The following is a 23345-nucleotide window of genomic DNA, read 5'->3' as shown; positions in this document are numbered from 1 at the left end:
CTGCCACCGAACCGAGAAGGGAAGAAAAGAAAGAGAAAAGAGTCGTGTCGTTCTGCTAGCGGTTCCTTTAGGGCTCGCCAAGTGGAAAAAAAATTGTAGAAAAAGCGTAAAGATGGCAGACGCGATACAACAGGACACGCGGACTTTTTGCTCGCGGGTTGAGTGAAGCTTCCTCGAAGTCTGGTCACCGGGGATACAAATGTTTCGGGAAGAGAAACGATGAGTAACCATGGGCGCTCTTTAAGTTCACGACGATCTATTAAAAGATAAAAAAAAAAAAAAAAAGGTTTTACACCAACCATCATGCGTCGGTCTCGTCGAAGGAATTCGCAAAGAGCAATAGATATCGTAGATCTGTTGTTTGTATTTCCTGCGACATTAATTTTAGAGATGTCATCAGTGTCGTATACTGATCGCAGAACGTCGTCAAACATAGTTTCGTATTTGGAACGTCAACGACTACGAACCTAACGCTATTTAGTAACTTTGTTTCTATTGTCTCTGACGTTAGCTGGCAAACGAACGCGATACTCACAGATTTCTGAGAACTTTTCTGAACTTTATTTTAGGTCATTGATGCCTCGTTTCTTTGGATGTCCGAAGCTAAAGTTTCATGATAGGCCTGGCTCTGTAATGAATAAATAAAGTGACACGTTTCATTTCAGCTACACTCTATCGATTGTGTACTCTCCCTGTCCGTCTAATAATACCTAAGAAAACAATCTTTACGAACGGAACACGACCAATTACAGCGTGTTCCTTCTATCCAGCTTACGGTGTAGTCGAACGACCAACCGTGACGGACTGTTATACTTGGCGGTTTCAACGCGAATACATTTAAATCGTCGCCAAATGTGCACGTGGCGAGTGCAGAAAGCGGGGAAGGTAATGGCAACCGAGGTTTTCTGAGCAAGTGCAACTTGAACGACGTCGCTCGAGCAAACAGAGAGACTATGCAGGCAACGGGCTTTTTGGTCGGCGATTGAATGAATGCCACGCGAGTTAGTCAGCGTCGCGGTGCTAAATTCGGCGGACGCCTGGCGTCGCTCCAGAAGAACCACCCAGCGCACCAACCTGCTTCTATCCTGTAGCCACCAATGAAACAGCGAGAGCGACTGATTTTGTATTTGCTTGCCACCTTCTATCGTTCGATGTCGATATTCCCTCGACTCGTGTCTCACAGCATCTTTAGAGAGATGCAAATCTTGTAATCGTGAAAGATAAACGACTGTTAATTCTGTATTCGTCGAATAGAGATTAGTCAAAGTCTTTTTAAATCAAACTTCCAAGTTTTTAATTACTAAGAATTGTGTTGTATAGAACTATTTAGATTCGAATTCGAACAGTCTTGAAAGCTTCGTCATTATTTTCCAGTGTCGTTCACTTATTTCTTCAAGCGAACAAATCCTGGAATCCGCGACGTTGATTGTTTTGAGAGCGGTTCAAAGAACAGGTGTCTCGGAACCTCTATCGCAATCGGCGCGGTATCGACGTCGGGGCCTAAAAATAAAATCACGAGTGTCGAGCGTCTCAACTGACGCAATTCCGAGACTCGCCAACCTTTCCTCGGCGACGGATTGTCAGTATTTTGGTTTCTGCGTGTCGTCAGACATTCGATGTAATTTACCTCGTGGCTCGAACGTTAATAACTGACGGGCCGTGGATTCTACAGGTGCCCGAACGTGTTCCCGATGGAACGTGTCGCGTAAAACGCGTATTTTCGGCGCACTTGGAGGAGCTCCAGGTGGCGGAGGAGGAAACACGTATAAACCGTCACGAGGAAAGAGGAGGAACTGACTACATGTGTCGCGATACCACGTGCATCGTCAATTACTCACTGAAATAAGATCGAAAATTTTAGCTCGTCCAGAGATGGTCAAGATTCTCATCTAGATGGAAACTTTAAGTAAAGTATATTGGAACTGTTAAGTACCTTGTGGATAAATCGAAATTCAATCCTTTTCCTTCCATTTATTGAAACACCCTTTGTCGTTGCCATGGCACAGATTATCCAGAACGCTATAAATAAACGCGAACAGAGGAATCGAATTGATTCAGAGTTCGTGAAACGATGATACGACGAATCTGGATTCCTTGGAGTCGGTTACTCAGAAATTTTCAATGAAAAATTAATAAACGTCTTTTGCAATCTTTTGTACGAAGGCTAAAAGTTCATGAATCTGTTCACGACAGTTAATTAGACTCGTGCCAAAGAAAGAGAAAAAGTGGCTCGTCGAAACGAGGTACGCTTTTTTCGTCGAATAGGGAAAACAGAGTCATTAGGTGTAATCCTGGTTAGCGGGATCGTTCGGTGGAAAATAAATGCTGCGTGGAGCGTAACCGGGTATCGTCGCGAGAAGTATCCGGAAACGCCTGGTTCTTCTTATAAATCAGCGTCGGTACACTCCCCCTTTCCTCGGGCATGTCATTTAGCGAGAAGATTCTGCTGGAAAAAAAGGGAAAAGCACGCAATCGCTATTTAAAAGGCTCGTAGGTGGGTGGCTTTTTAAGCCGCAGTATATACCGACGTAGGGAGAGGACTTCGACTTCGCTCTACGGCCTCGGCATGGGGTTGCCGTGCTATTTTCAGGCCGGTGGCTCGATGCAGCTGCCGTGTTCTTCGGGTAAACCACCTCTCTTCTATTCCACGGTCACTCGCGGGACAAGGTAGAACGTACAGATTGGAATCCTGAATTCACGATTCGGGGATTCGCAGAGGATGACGCGGCCCCGCGAATTCTATTTTCTAATTCAAATCAGGCAAACGTGTACGAGACAAAAAGTGGAAAGGCTTCTCCACTTACCTTGAAACCCTACTCCTCTTCAACTTCTTTGTTCGCAACTTTTCCAATACTCTTCTTGTACGTTACATTCCCTGCATTTAACCCTTTCGACACTAGTGAGACGTACATGTCCCAGTGAATATTTTTGATTTTGGCCAAATTACAAGATTTACAGGAACATATATGAAAAAAATGAAAATCATTCGCGCCAAATTGTGTCTTCTTATTCGACTAGAGGCTTTGGTATACAGCCAACCCTAGTTTAATACGATTCATTTCTAAAAGAGAAACAAATAGAATACAAACAGGAAAAAGTCGAGTTGAAAGGGTTAAGAGGCTCGTTTAGTTTGTGACCCTAAAACGATGTACTCAATTATTTGTTTTCGGAGAACCGTTGCAAACTTTGTACGCATATTTATTTTGGCAAGCTATACGAATTTCTACAAGTATAAATAATTGCTCCTCTTGATGTAATACTTGGTAACACTCTGAAATCTGTACATGAAAATTTATGACGAACACATTTATTTGAAATATGCAATAACGCCTTTCACATTGCGACGAGGATTGCAAAAAGTATCTCGTCGACGAAAAAGTCCTTCAGAGAGAATAATTACCGTGAACAAAGAGAACGAATCGGAAAGATACGATTCCGTGGATCGTCGTAAAGACGACTGAAAACTGTACGAGAACCATTTAATTGATTGCCTCCAGCGAAGGCAGGCAAAGAAGTTTGCGCTGGAGAATGGGAGGAGACGCAGATGAAGAAGATGACAAGATTCTAAGTTCTTGGCACCGAGCCAGACGAGATTTTCAGCCGTCTACGTGTACTTCCAACTTTCATCTGTCTCCTCTTCTAGCTGCACGTCCTCTAGGACCTAGGGTGCAATGACACTGGGGGTCTTAGATGACAATTTTCTATTTACAGTACGTGACTCATTACACCAGTACTCGTTCTATGCGAATAATTCGTTGTTCGTCACGTTTTTACCAGCCCTCGAGACTCCAAAGTGGTGGTTTCCAAGCGTTTCGAAGAAGGCTAACACCCTAAACAAAATAAAAAGAAAGAAATTCTCTGCGTTAAAGATAGGTGGTAGATCTAACGTGATACGAGGGAAGAAGATACTTATACGTGACAAAGTTCGAGAATCGTCCACGAAGGAGAGTTAGTTAAATGCGAGCAAAGAAATGAAAGAGTATCAAGGGCAAAAAAATCCCGACCGGAACGACCCTTAATTTAGTTTCGGGTGCAAGAGGTTAACACAGGGTGGGGACATCCGTGGAAGTGCTTCTACGAGGGGAGAACACCGTCATGGAGCACGTTGGCTCATGTTTGGAGGAATGTCTTTGGATATAAAGGGAGACAGTTCCTTCCGGAGACAGCGAGCAGCCGCCTGTTCCACCCCTCTTGCTCCCTCCCACCGATTTATTCCCTTTCTGTATATCGTTTTTATGTATTGCGATTCGTCGCTACACTCTTCGCCATTTGTCTCCTATTAAAATCACGGGAGAACGCTTTTTGTCACAATTTTTTAATACAGTCTAATCGAAGAAATACTCTTCTTTGATTATTTATAACACGTTCACTGCCAGACAAATATTCTTGAACATTTCTGCTAAAAGAATTTAATATTATTTAGACTAATGGATACTACATAAATATCTATCGTGGTATTTTTGTAACTTCGTAAAAATTCATAAATATCATTTAAATTTTTTAGTTCGTCAGTGAAGAGCACTGCCATCCGTATATGGGTGAGATGGTTCTCCACTCTTGTTTAACGACTAGAAATTGAGAAGATAATTTGCAGTACACTATTACTTGGTAATCAATGAGTCTTCTGTGAATTAAATTTATGGTGAACAAGAAACTGCAGCGATCCCGCGATTAATTGCGTGCCGATCGGATTGTGGAACGAACTGGCTTCGCAGGTGGCAAGCAGGCATGCAAATCTAAAGAGGGTCACGCACACGAGCACGTGCTCGCATTTTGCAAAACCTTTTCAAACGCGGAGGCGATCAGCTGGCTGTATTCTCTCTTCCTCCCCCTCTCTTATCTCCTCCTGGCAGCGTAGGAAAAAGAATTAAAAAGGATAAAAATGAGCACCCCCTTCGTCCGCACCCGCATCCTGTGCCAGCACAGTGCTTTCGTAAAAACCGGCCTGTCGGTTTCCATTCAAAATGCGCGAGTCACGAGGGCTCATTCACAAAAATTTCACGACGAAATTCTACACTCGGCCGGACCGTCTGCGATCTCGATCGAGACGTACGTAGACGAACGCCAGAAAGAGACCGAGGCATTCTCTCTCTCGCAAAACCTCTTGTTGCCGGTTTACATTCACGTAATTTTTCTTTCCTTTTTTGTTTTGCGCGCAACGAACGCAAGAACGAGACCGCTTTACAATGCCGTGTCCACCATGCATTTAAATTCGACCGGTAAGCGTACAGGAATTTACTTTGAACGGGCAATCAGCTGATTGCAAGTACCAGATCTTTAAAGCATCGTTACTCGAGAGGCTAATAGTTTCTCGTTTCAGGTCTCGAGAACTTTTATGTTAACACTCGACCGCCTATTAATCGTCTTTTCGCTATGACAAGCAATACTTTGTGATCTATTACTAACGATAAGTCTTAAAATCGTTCTTTCGAAATGGCACATCACACTAACGAATCCTAGAACATTAATGCAAACGTTATATTCATAGAAAAAAAAGTCCACCGATCTATCCGTGACAGAAATATGATTAATGAGATTAACGACTACAGGGTTCGCTGGTTTGAAATCTGGAGAATGCTGATGACTTCCGTTTCGACATCGGCTATCAGAAGCATCAGAACGCAGCGGCTCGAAGGACGATCCGTTAACCGGGGGACGGATACCGTTTCGATGATTGTTCGGCGAGGCGTCTGCTTTCCGATGGATACATCTCCTGTTGCAGTAGGTGGTTCTTCTATTGCCTGGCATACAGACCACGTGCCACCCTCGATCCTCCCTGGTTTGATTTTCTTTCTTCCATTGCCGTCGTCCAGACGGCTTCAAGGAGGAGATGAAAAAATGAAGGGGACGGAAGAAGAGGAAGTGGACTAGACGATGAGGGAGCTGAGGTCGTGGTCCTGAACAGTTCGCTGATGGATTCGGGGAATTCTCCCCATCCTCTCCCCTCCTACAAACTTCTAATCAGTTTAGTTAAAATGTTATTTTTGTTTGTCGAACAGAGTACTCCATTTCCAAAAGAGGTTTCGTTCAAAATACCTGATGCTTCGAGAGGGCTAGCATTTGGTGAAAGTATTCCAAGATAAAAAAAATGTAGAAGATAAAATAGTTTGTATCGACGCATCCAGTTAAGAGTTCATATAGAGTTATTGAATGATCGATATCTTTGATAGCCTGGTGGGACCATTGGCCCCACTCAAAAATCAGCCAGTGGAAAAGCGTAGGAGGGGTTAAAGGGCACGAGGGTCGCAGACACCGAGTCACCAGCGGTAACGGGCACGCGACCGACACGCGCCCTTCTTCCGTCTCTTTCCTTCCTTTCCTATCTCCCCTCTCCAGGCGCTTTCTTTTCCACCAACTTCCCTTCGCACGCATGTGCATTCATCTCTTTCGGAACAAATCCAGATCTGAAAATGTAAAAAAGTTTCGAAACGGGATATTTCAAGTAAGAAATATGTCTCAATTAACGACACCTTTCTGGCAATTCGCATTTGGTATAATTACGTATGATTACATTATAACGTTTCGTTGTAATATGGATAAAATATCAGCAAATTACTAGCAAATCGAAAGTGTCAAAATTAGGTGCATTTACTATATTGAAAATTTAAAAAACTCGAGAAATAGAAAGTTCGAATGCTTCAGGAGAGTAACACGTGCTTTAGGTTTACGCGCGCACGCGTCTGGGTTGAGAGGGTGGTCCGCCATATGATTTAACGCACCGTAATTAGAAAATTAGTAGGAAGATGTTTATTACCACGTGGGAGAGGATGATTCATGGATCTCTTCGCTTTACCTATCCTGTATTCACGTATAATTATAAAATAATACAAATAATAATTATGGTGTAAATGCACGCGACGTTGATAAACTATGTGGAAACACGAGTTTGTTTTGTCACTGTAAGGATGTTTTTAAATGCCACCCGCGCACCAGATCCCTTTCCGTGTCATCAAAAATGCTGTTCGTCTTCAAGTGACCTTCCGCGTCTGCACGGTGCATGTACACGTGGATGCTCATTCAGATTTCCTGTTTCTAGTGGCCCATTGAAGAATCCAGGCGCAAGTAGAGGCTCATCGACCATCTTATCTTAATACTGTCTCGGTAACGACGAACGTTGCACCGTGGGAAGCGTTGGAAATTATCTTAAAGGGTTCACAACGGAAATCTGCGAAAGGAAGCGACTTCGAGTCTAATTTTAGGCGAAGGTTTTCGTTTGCTACCGGTACGAGAAATGTGTTCTAAGCAAATTCGATTAAGCTATAATTGTGTACCGTGGACAAATTCTGCGAGAAATGATTAAGGTCGATGAAGACGAAAATGCGATCTGTTGTCGTAACGAGGGAAATCGGACGTCTCTAAGTATAGCTCGTATTTGCATGCGGATCAGGGACGGATCGGATAGGGTTGCCAAGCTAATACAACGCGCAAAGTCTGCAAGGTTCGTAGTATCAAATTTTTAATCCAACTTTTCCAATCTTCTCGGCGTTTTACAAACGATCGGTTCGATATGTCCAAGTGGTTTCGTTTGATTCTAGAACAGTACAGTCGCTGTCGTTTGAAAATTTTAGGTATGAGGTGTTCGTAGAAAAATTTAATTTAAAATGTTTTAAGGACCATTCGTACCAACTCGAGCGACGATGATTACGAACTTGGCAATGGTTTGAAAGAAGCGCCAATGTTGCACAATGAGATTCCTTCCTTCGACCTAAGAATAAGAAACCACGAATCTTATCCCGCCGATTCCTCTTTGTCTCCACGATGGGAAAACAATGCAGCTTGGACAGGAGCTTGGACATTTAATTATGCCAGGATAGAACCCTTTATGCGAGGATCGACTTCTCGATGCTCGTCAAAGGACCAAGTGGGAGTTGCCAACGAGGAAAATACGAGATCGATGCCAAGAGCTTGTAAAAACGCCCTCGTGAAAATCGCTCGGTGACGGGGATGGTTTTAGTCCTATTGGAACAAAGAACGAAACATTTATTGGTAAAATCAAAGACGTACAAAGTAAAATTTAAAGATGATAGTGAAAGTATGTTGCAAGCGAGGAACGATTGGAAAGATGTGCAAGAAACACGAGAAGATAAATAATAAAAGGAACGAGATCGAATGTAAATTTCAGTTCGGCGCGAATTACGCGAAATTGACGATATAAAGGTTCTGCGAACTGCTGGCCAATCACCAGCGATTAGGCGTTTATAATTACGAGGATGCCTGCTCTTGGCACCTGAAAGAGCACTTATAGATCGTGCCTCGATTTAATCGTCGTCATTTGAATTATTTTTCTGGCTACCTGTCGTCAGAAGCGTGGATCCATGGATCCGGTCGATGCCAATCGAAAAATAGATCCGAGCGCAACCTGTTCGAAATAGCCGGCGTGAAACCTGTAACGTCCACGGGTGTGCCTTTAATGTCAGCACGTCGTACATGTAGATCGGTATCCGAGCAACGACATCGCGATCAACGTTCAGATAGAAAAACGCGCCACGAGTCAACTGGCTTCGACCACGAATGGGTTAACATGTCGATTATTTAAGAGTTTCTACCAATAAGTTGATCGACCTTTGAACAGAGATACGCTACGAAAGAAGTAGTGCTCGAGACCAGGCCGATCAAGTTCACGGATTGATAGCGCGTCTAAAAGGTTCCCGACAGCGTCAACCCCAGGATACCTTCCCCTAAGTTTCGCTTCTGGGTCATTCGATATCCTTGAGGAATTGAAATTTTATCAACTCGTAGGGCTAGCAATAATCTAAAAACAAAACATACAATTAACACTTTCAGTGGCAGACATAGTCATAAAAATACTTAAGAAGCTAAAATTTTATTCTATACAATTGGATACTCTACACTCTACATTTGTGTTAGCATTTAGTTTTACAACCTGATCAAAATTCACGGATCCTATCCGAACTTGTTTTCTTTAACATCTGATCTTCAGAAGGAATTTTTTAATTCCTTAGCGAAAATCCCTGTCACCCACATCTGGATGACGTGGCGTTCAACTTGTTAATAGTACAAAGATAAATGTTTGATTATGCAGTCTCCAATAGTTTAAATAATATTTCATTTTAGTAGAAACTTTAAAGAATATTTGTCTGACAGTCAACGTGTTAAATAACACAGAAACTTTAGGGTCAACGATGAAACCAGAAGTCCTTAATCGCGCGAACTTGCGCCTACGCCTACGGGGCGATGCTCGCAACCCAGGTGGCGGGCTTCGGCGATTCGCGGGGCAAATGGAGATCATGCTCGAAGGTGTCTAAGCTAAAGGGAAGGAAATCTAATTATAGAAGTCGTTGTACCGTGCGCTGAAAGTGGCGGAGGGTGTGAGTACGGGTGCACGAATGAGAATCGGTTGCATTGGGCGGCCATAAAATGCAGGCTGCATCCGCTCGGCGCAGATGTAGTTGGATCGGAGCTCCAGCACCACGACGAGACCAAAGGGATCTCCCGTTTCGGGGTTCCGTGGCCTACCAGATATCGAGGACAATGAACCTGAACGTACGTGTACGCGATAGGAGCGGATTCCTCGGATTCTTGCTTGACTTGGGAGATCGATCGCGAAAGGGGCGCGAAACGACCCGTAACTTTAAACTCGAAACCCCAACTGATCGTTCCCAGGCGTTTGATTCTTCTCGAGTCCCGCATTCCTGTTGACGATAATTTAATCAGTTAGTCGTAGCTAAATGCTTGAAATTATATTTCAGGTGCATTTACCAAGGTTCGCTTTAAAGCATAACGTTCCAGGACCGGAAATTTTCAGGAAATATAACAACAAAAATATCAATTCTTTTTATCTTTAAAGTAAACACAGACTCTTTAACAAGGTCTCGGCTCGATTGTCTTATCGTAGCTACCGCGAGTTTGTTCATTACGCCGTTCATTCACACAGGAGCCATGTGGTTAGACGGTAATCCTTCCTGTGGTACTTCCTGTCCCTTGCTATGATAAAAAGGGGCACGTCATAAGAGAGCTCTCCTCCAAAAAATGTTGACAAAGCGCAATCTGCTGCTACGAGCAAAGTTCCCGAATGGCTCGCGAAGGACGCGAGTCACTTATTCACGGTTTCGCGAATAACGAGCAAAGATGTTTAAGGAATGGATTGGACGATTGCCAACAAAAGCTGATCTCAATAACGGGAAATAATCTATCCGCCACGTGCAGCTGGTCGGGGATCGAACTATTTACAGCGGAAGTTTTATGCGTGTTAACTGTTCCTCGGTGGGGTTGACACGCTTATCGCCGATACTGACCAGTACGAATGGTCCAGCTGTGACATTTCGCATACGATCGAGCCGTGGCGGTAGGAGCTCGATTATTGTTGTTTCCACCTTTCTTTTTTCACCCTCTCTGAGAGTAGCCGCGCGTGTGCCCGTGGCGTGGCCATGTAAGGGCTAAGCGGGGGCGCTTGGCCGCTAATTTTAGTCCGTCGTCTCCAGGGTTCCTGGAGTCGTCGGCGAATCGGCAGCTGGTGATTCAAAACGTAGCCTTGCACGTGGGTACGTACGTGTCTCACCGTTCACGCGCGACGGACATCCCCCTTCTTGTTTCTCCTCTCGAAGGAGGTCGGTCGACGTGTCCACTCGGTTCGCTCCAGATGTGCCTTGCATCTGATGTCACCCCGATATTGAGATACTCCGCCCAGACGATGTTCTGAATCATCCTGCGCCTCGTCTTAGGATAGTATTGAGCGCGATACAGAATCTAATCTAACAAGTTTGCAGTTGCGTTAGAAGAGTGAAAGAGAGATTTTATTTTTAATACCGTAATAATCGATTGACAGAACAGAAGCAAGTCACTCTTACCCTGTGATTAAACTCTTACAAATTCTAATCCCTTACTTATTAGTTGTAAGAAAGCAAAATTTCAGTACACGCGTGGTGAACAGATATCCTGGCTACTCGATTCTTGTTCAAAATCGCTAATTAGTCTCTCCAACCCTGAAAGGAAGCGAGATGAAGGAACAGCGTGTGTCTCTTCGACGTGGCGTTAAAGGGGAAAAGAAGGAGAGGTAAAAACGAGATCTGGCGGCGGCTGGTGCAGCGGATGTTTGAAGCTGCTGAAAGTGAAGCGGTGGTTCCTTTCGCGTTCTTTCTCCGTCTTTCCTGTTGCTTTCCTTCATCGGTTGGCCGCGATCGCGGTAAAACGCGGTCCGTGGAGAACGCACCTCGGCGGATGTGATGTTTAGGACACGGCGCGGACAAAAAATTCTTCACCGTATAAATAGGCAACGGTGGTCGGTAATGCCGGCTAACTTTTGACCCACATATTTCTACTGATTGTTTGTGGAAGCGTATACCTCCGTTTTTCCATTTCAGTTGTCCTAAACACGGGCACGAGCCGCAGGGATGCGCGGCACGTGGGCGCGCAGTTGCCCGTCCGATTGATGTAGCCGAACAAAATCGAGATACAGAGTTCATGAAAGTGAAAAAGTTCATGCTGGAATGGGCATTGTAAATGAAATTAAACACTATTTTTCATCTGTTTTGTAAAATTTAAATGTATACTTTCATTGGGATGCATTGAGCAGTTTAAATGATTTCATATCTTGAATTAAACTGACTGCTAGTTGACTGCGACATAATATACATAATTCTAATGGAGTTTTAAACACTTTGGTAATACGATCACCATAAAGAACCGCACTTGTTGGCCTATTTCCACTCGGGTTTCAGGAGACAAATCTTTTCTGACCTGCTCTCTGCTGGGTCAAAGAACTATAGCACATAATTATGTAGCACGAGGACACAAACTGCGATATAGTAATAGCAATATAGCAATACACATTTATTAACTATAACTAAAACTACTTGTTGTTAGAATAATAATTGTATCATTTATTCTTATCAATAAACCCGTCATCGTCGTATAGAGATAAATATTAAATACATCAAGACTGTATATATAGAGCTTGTAGCCTTTCATTTTATGCTTATTATTTTTTGCCTTAATAAGCTAATTTAAATCTTTTCCCTAATTATAATGCGTTATATTTTATATGTTATTTTTTTTCTTATGTCCACCTTCAATTTTTTTGAAAGTAAAAGAAATTAATGGGCCGTTAGGATATGTGAAGTGGTATTTATTATAAACTTTGGCGAGACCAAAGGGGTATACGTCGCGTGGACCCAGTCAGATATGCTCGACACGTGGTTGTCGATATTCCAGGCTCCTGCCGAGAAACACAGACCTCCCAGTGTCATCCGACCACCATGTGCACGAAACCACGGTGAAGTCCCTCTCAGGTTTTGAAATCGTCTTCTATTTGTCCTCGGTATCACCGAAACCGAATGGTGGGTGAAAAAACAGAGAAACCGTTCGAAAGACCAACGCACGGTTTACACCTCCTCGGTGTAAGTACTCGGTGGAAATTTAAATAGATCTTTTCTAAACGGCAAGTGCGTGGCATACACTACGCGGGAGAGGTCCGTTGGAATTACAGCATTCTTCGGTAAGACAAACCACACATGAAAAGGAAGGAAAGCAAAAGAAAGTAAAAAAGATTCAAGTTTGAAAAAGTAATTAAGGGATCTGCCTAATTTAAAGAATTATAATAAAAAGAACAAAATTAAGTTCATAGATTGTACTGAAGTTTTGATTAACTGATTTCAAGTTGGACACATCAGAATTTCTTCTTGGAAAATATATTTCGATCTCGACAGAGTTGACAAATATAAGTACAAATTAAATATTTACGTTTAGGAGATACTCCGAATTTGCGAATTGGAAACGTTTCAACAAGGTTGACGGTGACGAGTTATTGCGGGCCGCGCAAATGTTAACGAAAACGACACTCGTAGTAGCTGTAGTTTTCACTGCGGCTGTCACCTGCTCTTATTGCTTGACCAATTGATGTAAACCCACGTCCGGTACTTGACTAAAGTGCACCGGGCGCACGTCTGATTCGTAGGAATATGACACCCTTACTTTTACGACACTTTACATGGCGCATATGCTTCTCAGAAGTCACGTTATTATTCGTTTATGTTAAAGGGTTTGGGTATTTGTAGCAGTATATTCAGCTTGGGCGTATGTCAATCGAAATTTAAGAACAAACATCGATTCATACAGAGAGTGGTGAGATTATGGCATATCAGAAATTGAAAGATTTAAACATCAACGTTTTCATATCCAAGATATCGTACAAAAATTTGGGCCTGAAGATCATGTTCAATTTATGTAAAAATTGATATCCTTCGTAACCATACGAGACCTGAGAACAAATAAATATATGATATTAGAATGGTTCTTAATGTCACTGAAATACGTAAAACAACCCACATCGATGGGGTAATGAGAGGGGTAAACAGGGCTTGCTGCAATGTAAAAAAACACGCTGACCGTCACTTGAGGTTCAGGATATGCTGGAGTTGGAACACTCCAAAGAACCTGGTACGTGTAAAATTCTGTACCATTTTTACGTTGAAGACCAATGAAGAACGCATGAAACATCCAGTCCTTTAAAGCCTACAGAACATCTGAATAAGAATATTCATGTTCACTATTTGTTAAAAACAAATAGTTTAGTAATAATTACTACTGATAAATTCCATGACTCCATTTCTTTAATCACGCTTTCTAGACCCCCTCGAATAGAAAAACTGCCACATGTAGGCCACTCGTTCCCGTGGTAGCCCATTTTTCGCATATATCTGCCAGATCGGTGATCATAGAAGAGGGGACCCTAAATAATTTAAGACTTATATCGGCAAATGTGATCACAAAAATAAAAATTTGCATTTATTCTGCAAACCATGTTTCCTATAATCTTCACTGCATTTTCAATTGCATTATTGACAAGCCTTTCAATAAAATTGGTCGTACTACGATAAGATTGGTAAGGGTGGCTACTTTCGATTCCAGGGGTAACATTGAACATAGAACGTTGTTTACCTAGTATCATCTTTCTAGGGTTTAGAGATCGCAGGGGAGGTTATTTTGCTTCTTTAAGTTTTTGAGAATTTATTTCGCCAAATAATTACATACATTCATCATTGCATTCGTGTTAAAAAAAGAAATGAGAAAATCGACGACTTCGTGCTTCCGCTCGTGCATGTTTCTCTAATCGCTATGACAATTATTCGAGATATACATACATACATACGTCTATAGTCGTATACAAGATATCTAAATACACAGGTAAAACGCACGCACAATTAAATTATACGAAGACTTGAATTTAGTCAAATAGTTGCCTATAATATGATATTAATACTTATTATCAAGTTAACAGTCACTTTTAGAGTTATTAGGATTATCTTGTTGAGACCGAGTAGTCTTTGTAGATGCTTCCAAGCCTGTAACAGCCGCTAAAATTTGGAACAAACTTTCCATTAATCTACTAAATATCTCTGACATCTCGTCGTCCTTTCGTGTAACCACAAAAATATCTGTAAAGAAACGATGACCAATTAAGTAACTTACAATGTAGTTGTACATCATGTAATGATAAGATATATACCAGATCTATCTTGTCCTAAGTATTTGCAATACATATTAACAGCAGTCGTCACGTCATCGTCATCGTGAAAGGGATCCCCGGGCCACTGAGCTCTGTGCAGTCTTACAGCTTCAAGGGCAGGACACCATCGAGCGTTTCTAAGTAGTTCCGCGACTCGAGCAACTTCTTCGACAGCGCCACTACCGGGTAGAGGACTTGGACTAGGCGTTGGAGTTGGTGTACCCCTTTCGCTCTCTGTGCTTTCCTCGAGCGCTCTACTTAGAGCAATTTTCATATTCGCAATTTCTGTAGACATATCTTGAAGTGGAATTTGTACGTTCCTGGCAGCGTTCATGAGAGTGCCTAACATTTTATTCGACGCTTCGATTAAAAGTAAAAGTTGAAGATGAAGCTTATAGAGGGCTCTGCCTAAGTCTAGCAGCATCTCCTCAAGGCCTGTCTCTGTAGTGTGACTACCACCTAACGCTTGTAGTTTCGCTGATGCTTTGGCAGCTTCCAGACACTCGGTAGCATGATCTTTCTTATCGAGAAATGTTTCAAGATGCTCTTGTATTTCTAACATTCCAAAACGTAAGGACTCGTTCAATCTTTGATTCGCGAAAACGGCAATTGAAAACCAAATTAAAGGTGGCTCAGCCTTTGAACTAAGTAGATCAGCGTGACTAGATAAATGATAACCTAATTGGGTGGAGGCAGGACTGCCGTTACACAATAAGGCACTGGCTTCTCGCGTGAGAGTAACAGATTTACAGCTTACATCCTAGTAATGATACGAAATATTACAATCTTTGTTGTTACGAAAATGAAATAAACCTACTTACCTTCACAATCCTGCTCAACAGTTGGAAAAAGTCTAGTGTATTGTATAGAGACTGCGTAATGAGATTTTGAATTTGTTGTCGCCAAAGCTCCTCGGCATCGTCTCGCACGGCTTGTCTAAAAGGCATCAACGCCGAGAGATTTGGCGATGCGTTACAAGGCGTCACGTCTCCTAAATCTCCAGCGCTAGAACCACTGCGTACAAATAATAAACATGACTCGATTAAATGCACCTTTAATATGATTCAACGAGAAACTTACGATGTGTCAGACCTTGTCGAAGAATCATGACGCGTGCGACTAGGTATTAGTGAAAGAGAGGACGGAGGGAACATTCCGGGAATATTATTTGCTTCTTGCCCGGTTCCAGATCCACCGGGTACTTCGTCTAAAGGTGATTCTGAACCAGCCTCGTCATCCGATGATTCCTCCGCCACTCCACGCTATTATTTTAGTTTTATAATTTCATTAAGGTTATCATTATGATTTTGTTTTCAAATTTGAAAATTGATCACTATTTATTTACCCGGCTGGTATGTTTACTGGACGATTGAGTCTTTTCACTTAAGCTTTCCTCAAATTGTCGCAAGCTTGGCTCTCTTTCTTCTCCTTCGCTAAGAGGACGTCGCCTCACCCCCCAATTGAAATTATCAGTACTTTCACCCTGCGATACATTTATGAACATTTGAATACATACACATGTTTTTCTATGGATTAAAATATAGATAAAAACTGGTATATGAAATTAAAATTCTAACCTCAACGCTTTCGCTTTCATATTCGAGGAAGTCAAAGTCTTTGAATACGCCAAACTGTTCGTCATCTCTTCTAGACCCTCCGCTCAAATCGTTATTTGCGCCAGAAACTTCTTCCGTCGAAGAAGCCATGGATGACTGCCTTTCCATTAAATCTGAACTTTGACTGAATATTACCTGCATTGCAAATTTTTATTTGTAATTAATAAAAAGAAATACGATAAAATAACGATATGATCCTTGTTCAACACGAAGTTCCAACTCTGTTTTTTTTTGCTATGTGACGATGCTGTGAATTTTAGCAATTATTGTGCACGTACGTGTCTAATATTGAACTCGTTTACAGAGATCTTGTTTGCATAGTACCTCGTATAGTGATAATTTAGTAATTACAACAATGCACGCTGAACATGCTACACAAAAATCTACTGCGTTTTAATAATAATCCTACAATAGTCAGAATAGATTTTATCCCGTTTTTTGTGCAGGTCAAAACGTTTGTACAAAGCATATTAAAGCGTGGTTATATTGTACTGATAAGACATCACATATAAGTATAAACAAATATTTTTGTACTCTTGTGATAATGAGTGCAGGCTGCATTTAAAGAAACCTGTTACCTTGCTATATAATGTCATTGAACTAATGTGTTCATCCTAAAAAGGGGTACATAACCAGAGTCAGTTTTAGTAAACGATGTAATTTCCCATAGGATAAACTACTGAATACAAAATGTATAAACCACACGAGTTTTTGAAAAAAATACTAAGCTGATAAAAACTTACAGATGGGCTCTTTGGTAGTCCAACGCGTTGCCCACATGTTGTTAAAAGATTCACCAAACATTCTCTAACTCGACCCTAAAAAATGATTTTGTTGAGATATAATTTGTTTGTATTCGAACCTTACTACTCATCTAACCTGAGACATCCACGGCCTTTTCCAACCGGAAACTGCATTACTCTCGGCTGGTGAAAGAGATAATGAACATCGAGGAGACCCAAGTGATTTTTCTTCCACACCCTGACGTATTAGCCACCGTCTACCGATTACAGGTGTTTGAGACAAGTCAAATGTGAAATCCATAGTCCTTCCTATTTACAAATACAAGATTACAATACAATTTTACGACGAACAATATTAAAACAAACACTTACATGTAAAGAATAATTTAATAATTGCTATATCCCAACAAGTATTTTTTACCTGTTTTAATAAAATGTGTAAGTTTGAGAACGGTAGTGTATGTGCAATGTATTGTAATGGAGATGTGTGTGAAAAAATTCTGAAAGTTTAAGTTGATTTTAAATAAAACATGCATTCGAAATGGAGGTTGATTTAAAAAAATAGTAACTATATTTCGTGAGTAATTTACAACTTATTGTTATTATTATTTTTATCGCAACCTGTGCATCATCAGATAAGCGATCCATGCAGTGAGCGTGTTCCGCATTGTAAGAGGAAAAAAAGGATATAATGATTTTAAATATTCACATGCAAAGTATAGTTTAAAGTGTATTCATTTACCGGGTAGTTCTTTTTTGGTAAATATTTCGGTGTCGGTGAAGCTCGGATGCGGAGATGCTAAAGAAGATTCCCAGGATGAACCGTGCACTGAAGTAGGTGGTGCTACTAAAGTTGACGATCTTGTCACTACGAGTTTTAATATTTTAAGGGCTTCTTTCCAATGGGGACCCTAGTATTACACCATAACATATCAACTACATTCGAAAAACGTTTGCAAGTATTGTGACTTCTTACGATTTACTAACATTTAAAAGAAGTGTTCAACCATACCTCGACGTATTTTGAAATCACTCTCAGAAGTTCAGTGTTGATCGGTTGAGCGGCTTGAGAAGCTAAATCAACGTAATGTAACATACAATGTATGATACTAAGCACTGGTAGCGCAACACTTCCTGGACCTTTCTCAAGTACTTCCACCAGAAATGCAAGCATATTAAAACTGAGATGAGCGTATGTGTCATAAAGGTACTTGACAACACACTTTGTCCATTGAAAACTTTCCTTGCTAAAAGTTCGTCGGCTATATAATGTCATAACGGTGCCTAAGTTTTCCAATTTTTTTCCCTTTTCAGCACTCACCTACGAAATAAAATATATTCCACATATGTAACTTATAGAATGAAACATACTATATAGTTATAATTGTTACTCATGTGTAATAGTACTTGTGCAATGTTTTCAGCGCTCCTAATGCATAACTCGTTAGCATCCTCGTAATTTAAAAGCATGTAGGGAAGCAATGACACAACGTTCATTGGAAATGCGAGACTCTGAGTTGGATCAACAACTGGCAGATCCAGTAACGGGGTAAACTGCGACAATAATGTTACCACTGGTTCATACGTATTCGGACTAGTGCATCCTTTTAATAATAGTGCATGTACACCGGGAAACGAATTCCATCTTAATTGCTGTTGCAATTTTTCTACTTTGTCTCTAGCATCTGGTCGATCCAGCGGTAATCTATGTAGTACACGGCTGAGCAATCTCAACGCCAAGAGAAATTCGTGTTCGTAGTCCGATTCAAGCAAGGATACGGATAGCCAAAACAGTTGTGCCAAAATAGTCATTTTATCATCTTGTGTTGCCGAGTCACCCAATAACTTCAATGACTGAGCAGATCTCGAACGCGAAAGGTTAGAATTTGGGTATTTGTTACACCTATTGTCTAATTCTGTAAAAGTAATTACAATCATTGAATCGATATTAGTTCACTTATAAACAAACAGTGGGTATAGACATTACAAACCTTTCATTTCGCTTGTTGCCAAATTACTGCCACTTGATTTTTTCATGCAGTAACTAACCGAGTAACTGGTGCTTCTCGTGTGTCCACCTTGATTCAGATGAGAAAACATATAAGGACCAGCTGGATAACCGTTTCCTCCACCTGGACTGCGCTTTCCACCAATCAAACCACCCGATGCTGGGTCTTTATTGTTCAAATTTGGAGTGGATTTAAATATTTCTTTCATAAAATCGAGAGGTCGGAAGTCGGATTCTAACGAATCGACGGCTGCTTCAAGTGTTAATAACAATTCTGTTACATAGCCCTATACAGATAATTAAAATAAAATAATTATAATTCTATAGAAATACTAAAGAAAGTCGTTAAAAAAAAAGGAATGCATCGAATACCTGCATGTCCTCCCCTTGTTCAGCGACCGTTTCTACCAATCTAGATAAGATATCGGATAACATTCGAGATGTAATAGGAACTCGTAATGCTCTGAATACTTGAAGTGATCTTCCTGCATAGTGCCTCGATGAACAGGAGAGGCCTAACTGCAACGCGGTTTGTGCCCATCGTTGACTAACCAAAGCATGGGGCAAAGAATCTCTGAAGACTCGCAAAACGTGTCGCAATAATACTGTTAGTTGTTCAGCACTGCGAACCCACCATACTTTGGCAGTCATATCTTCGTAATTCCACAATGGTTGGTTGATCCTATCATAAAAAACATAGTCGTGTGTTCAGGAAAAGTATTCTTTTGAGCACGATTTTAAACATACCTAGATGCAAGGAAGTTTATCAAAGATTTGATTACATCTTGGATTGGCATATTCGGGCCAGGTTGGGGCCCTACCCAATTATTTGCATCTTCCGGTGTAACAATAACAGGAGGTACGACGTTTGTTGATCCTGTTGTCGATGTCCAATTGTTACAAACCGGTGATTCTATAGCATCGATATTATTAATCTCATGCTTAAGCGCTATATAAAATCATAGACATTTTCATTTCTCACCATATGCGTGAGTATTTGAATAATCTTTACAGTGGTCCGTCACCGACTGATGCACGTGGTTCATTGATGTCGGAGGGGTGGATGTTGAATTCGGAATCGGTGAATGAGTCGGTGTTCCGTTATTAGAAGGTGGAAACGGTGGCGGCGGGGGAGGGGGAGGAGGCGGAGGTGTCGAATTAAATACGGAGGAATCCGGTGGTGGAGGTGGAGGGGGTGGCGGCGGCGGTGGTGGAGGCGGAGGAGGAGGAGAGGAAGAAGGCGGCGGTGGCGAAGACGACGGAGGAGGGGTTGTGGGAGGTGGTGCGGGAGGTGGACCGTACAGGTAACTATCAAACTCTGGATCAACCTCGGTGAAGTTGTGCTCAAGTACTGGCAAAGCGGGCGTAGAAAGACCTAAACCCAATTGTTCGGTCTTTGACGCTAACAATACCCGCGCTACGCCTAGATGATCTCGATGATCTCCGAGGACAACCAATAAATTTAACAAAAGACAACGACAGTGATCCCTTACAAGAGGCCTAGAGTGATCCAAGCCAAGGAAAACTATGTGCAACATTAAGGGAACATGGATAGCCCAGTCGAGTTGTATACCGTCGACAACAACGTCGGTGAGCAGCATCACGGCGATGTTGCATCTGAAATTCACAAACATATGAAACTTGTAAATTATTTAATTGAAAGGAGGAGGACGACATGGTTGAAACTTGATCTATTTTAAATTACGCAAAACTTTGAAGTAAGAAGGTGCGCAAGAAACCTCATTTAACGATACTGCTTAAACAACAAAGTTCTACCTGTGAAATCCACTTATCGGTTGCGAACTATCCGGCAGATACTCCGTGAGTGGCGCGAAATATCCGCCGTATTCTGGCATTGGTAGAGGATGCGGTTGGGGGATATCAAACTTCTCGCCGCCACATGAAATTTTCCCGTTTACTCCCACGGGTCCATTACGTACGCCGTAACAGGATTCGTCTGTGGTCAACTAGAACCGAGCACGAAAGATTGCAACACAAAGTTACGAGATAAGAAAAAAGTCGATGTACCTCTGCTTCCGTCGTAGGAGTGGACAGATCATCAGGAAGAACTGGCGGACCGCTCGCAGTCCTCGTCTTTTCCGCCCTTGGGGTTTGAAATCCAGCGAGTGCTCGCAGTGCTGTATCAGACTTCGAGCTGCACCCAAAGAACCCATCATTAAGACAATTGATATATTTGAAATATTGAAATACTTCTTTAGCAATTTACAGCTTACCCGGTTTTGACGGGATCTTCGCCAGAGTGTCTTTTCGTATGAATGGTACCCTTCTCGACACCAAGATCGCGAGGAGGATTCCCAGGATCAGCGGCGGGTGCGTCACTATGAGAGGAAGCTTTTCGCATGCTAGTTAATCTGTAAAACGGCGGGGTTTCGGTTCTTTCGATCAGACAATTTAATGTCTCGACTGTCTGCAGTTCGGTCATCATTTCGTCCACCAAACGATCTGGACGAGCTCTTGCCAAATATAACACGACGCGTTTCGCCTGAATACAAATAAAAATTATAGTATTATTAACTTGTATCAATTAAAGATCATCCCTTATGGTCGTTGATTTACATTATAGACAGAAAATTATGTTAATATTTTTAGTCTGTTAATAAATAAAAAGTTTCCATGGGAGATAGCTTACGTATGGAAGTAATTCTTGCGGTGCCATCCCAGAGACGATTATTAAATAACGTATGATGACTTTTAGATTGTTAGGCCAACAACCGCATAAGGTCGACCAAAGTTCTTCTGTCTCTTTGGGATGCTCGTCGGAGAACTGTATAATAAATTATATAATATAGTATACGAACGACAGGAAAATAATATGTTAAACTGTGTATACTACCTTGGCAGTTATGTAAAATAAATTGTTCAGGACCATTTCCGTTGCCTCGGCACTACCCCAACCTTCCCTTCGGGCTCCACCGCGCGCCATGTCGCTTGCATAATACTGTACAAACAAATACTTAAAAGTTTAATTTAAAAAATTGAAAATTCAATGAAATTAACATAATAATAAAAGAGTCCTGCAAGGACTAATGGTCAGATTAAATTAATTAAATTATCGTCTGAATTTAAATGTCGTAAGTCTTAATTTGAACAAGCTGAAGCTCTAAATGCTCTCAAAGAATAGCTGAACTCCCCATCCCGTGTTGCATACTTGAGACGATCACTACTGGGGCTGAATTTAAAGGTGATTGACCTGTTGGAGACTGTGTCTGCAGGACGGCTGCCAAGAACCCCTATACTCACACTGCGGAGTATCGACTTTAGCGATGACCGAATTCATTCTTGAATTCAAAGGGTGTGCATACAATTTCTGATTAGAAACTTTTTTTAAATTATAGTAGTAAATCTCTCAATGTGATTTGTAACTTATAAAAATTCACTATAATTGATAAAAAAGAATAAATCAAAGGGGGACGCAAGTCAGATGGTAGAGCGCTCGCTTAGCATACAACAGGGACACCATAGTCGATGCCCAGTATGTTCAAAAAGTTCTCTTTTATTCCTTTCACCAAAAGTAGATCACATTGAACCGTCGCAATGATACCCACAGTAAATCAGATTAAAGGGGGCGTAGCTCAGATGGTAGAGCGCTCGCTTAGCATGCGAGAGGTACCGGGATCGATGCCCGGCGCCTCCAAAATATATTTTTTACAAAATTTTCTTCTGAAAATAAACATCGAAACCTATACAAAACAGTCTTCAATTTAGGAACACAAGAAACAAATATTATACGTGTCCAAAAAATCATTCTAAATCATTTCATTTTACATTGACTGCCGTGTTATTAGAACGTGAACTATAACGACAAATTTGATTAATACAAAACATAATACTTCTAAGAGAAAAACATAGATCTAAAAAAAAAAATCCTTGAGGTACAATGCAGGGAATATATTTATAAAATTAATTTGGCAATCAATGCTGTAAACAGACTGCAAATTTTATGTATCCATGGTGTTTGCTAACATGAAAAACATTATGCAGTATATGTTGCCTTCAAAGATCATGTTAGTTATATTACTGCATCTATACGCGATTAATGGATGCTTTCATATTAGGATACATCACGAATTCATAACATTCACAATTCAGTAATAATAATCGTCAAGATTTTTAAAGAAATGAGTCACGTAGATGATCCTTTAGAAGTAATAAAACAGTTTTTATTTAAAAGATGAGAAAGGAAATTTAATCGAAGTGAAATAGCATAGAGTAGCATACAAGTAATGTACAATAACAAACAAGCAGCACAGAGTGGTTCAGAAAGTAAGCGTAAAGTGCTCCCAAAAGAATACAACATTGTTCCTGTGTTAAGAAAAATCAGTTTTCAATATAAAAATGATCTTTCGAAGGAAACAGATCATCGAAATCGATACCCGTCGCCTCTAGAATCCGCTTTTGATCCTTTCGTCAAAAGTAGACTGCAGTGAAAATATAAACTATCGTTTGAGCGCTCGCTTAGCATGCGAGAGGTACCGGGATCGATACCCGGCGCC

At 41.3% G+C, this 23345-nt stretch overlaps 2 protein-coding genes and 1 non-coding gene across 9 annotated transcripts in view; 1 reads left to right on the top strand and 2 right to left on the bottom strand.

Annotated features, from left to right (window-relative positions):
* Positions 1–13096: 13096 nt before the first annotated feature.
* On the bottom strand, positions 13097–13642 carry LOC128894826 (A-kinase anchor protein 14). Its single transcript, XM_054156838.1, has 3 exons — positions 13541–13642; positions 13285–13470; positions 13097–13216 (listed from the first exon to the last, which is right to left on the bottom strand). The coding sequence occupies exons 1-3, from the start codon at positions 13640–13642 to the stop codon at positions 13097–13099; spliced, it is 408 nt and encodes a 135-aa protein (XP_054012813.1).
* A 294-nt stretch (positions 13643–13936) lies between these two features.
* LOC128894863 (protein furry) overlaps positions 13937–23345 on the bottom strand; it is a 22055-nt gene continuing 12646 nt past the window's right edge. For 5 of the 7 annotated variants that reach the window (XM_054156885.1, XM_054156891.1, XM_054156887.1 and 2 more), the window contains 20 exons: positions 21686–21790; positions 21482–21616; positions 21066–21334; positions 20860–20986; positions 20608–20798; positions 19814–20448; positions 19579–19744; positions 19204–19513; positions 18815–19118; positions 18231–18739; positions 17836–18144; positions 17566–17734; positions 16960–17132; positions 16824–16898; positions 16042–16215; positions 15810–15947; positions 15545–15726; positions 15286–15478; positions 14465–15224; positions 13937–14393 (listed from right to left, as the gene is read on the bottom strand). In XM_054156885.1, coding sequence (XP_054012860.1) covers positions 14230–14393; positions 14465–15224; positions 15286–15478; positions 15545–15726; positions 15810–15947; positions 16042–16215; positions 16824–16898; positions 16960–17132; positions 17566–17734; positions 17836–18144; positions 18231–18739; positions 18815–19118; positions 19204–19513; positions 19579–19744; positions 19814–20448; positions 20608–20798; positions 20860–20986; positions 21066–21334; positions 21482–21616; positions 21686–21790 — 5088 coding nt within the window. In that variant the 3' untranslated portion in view covers positions 13937–14229. Of the gene's footprint in view, positions 14394–14464; positions 15225–15285; positions 15479–15544; positions 15727–15809; positions 15948–16041; positions 16216–16823; positions 16899–16959; positions 17133–17365; positions 17445–17565; positions 17735–17835; positions 18145–18230; positions 18740–18814; positions 19119–19203; positions 19514–19578; positions 19745–19813; positions 20449–20607; positions 20799–20859; positions 20987–21065; positions 21335–21481; positions 21617–21685; positions 21791–23345 lie in introns of those variants that run through there. The other 2 variants (XM_054156889.1, XM_054156892.1) reach the window with 2 other exon arrangements.
* Positions 22414–22486, top strand: Trnaa-agc (transfer RNA alanine (anticodon AGC)). Its single transcript has one exon. It is a non-coding gene; the product is annotated as a tRNA-Ala (tRNA).

The sequence above is a fragment of the Hylaeus anthracinus genome, unplaced genomic scaffold (assembly GCF_026225885.1).
Source record: "Hylaeus anthracinus isolate JK02 unplaced genomic scaffold, UHH_iyHylAnth1.0_haploid 4, whole genome shotgun sequence".
NCBI lineage: Eukaryota > Metazoa > Arthropoda > Insecta > Hymenoptera > Colletidae > Hylaeus > Hylaeus anthracinus.
The sequence above is the reverse complement of the archived record's forward strand: the minus strand, read 5'-3'. Positions and strand labels throughout refer to the sequence as shown.

Excerpts from the sequence above, each read along its gene's own strand:
- LOC128894826 (XM_054156838.1), bottom strand. The coding sequence starts at position 13,642 with ATGGGCTACCACGGGAACGAGTGGCCTACATGTGGCAGTTTTTCTATT. Across the intron at positions 13,471-13,540 it reads AGTCATGGAATTTATCAGTA|GCTTTAAAGGACTGGATGTT; the intron begins GTAATTATTACT and ends GATGTTCTGTAG. Across the intron at positions 13,217-13,284 it reads CCTCTCATTACCCCATCGAT|GTCTCGTATGGTTACGAAGG; the intron begins GTGGGTTGTTTT and ends ATTTGTTCTCAG.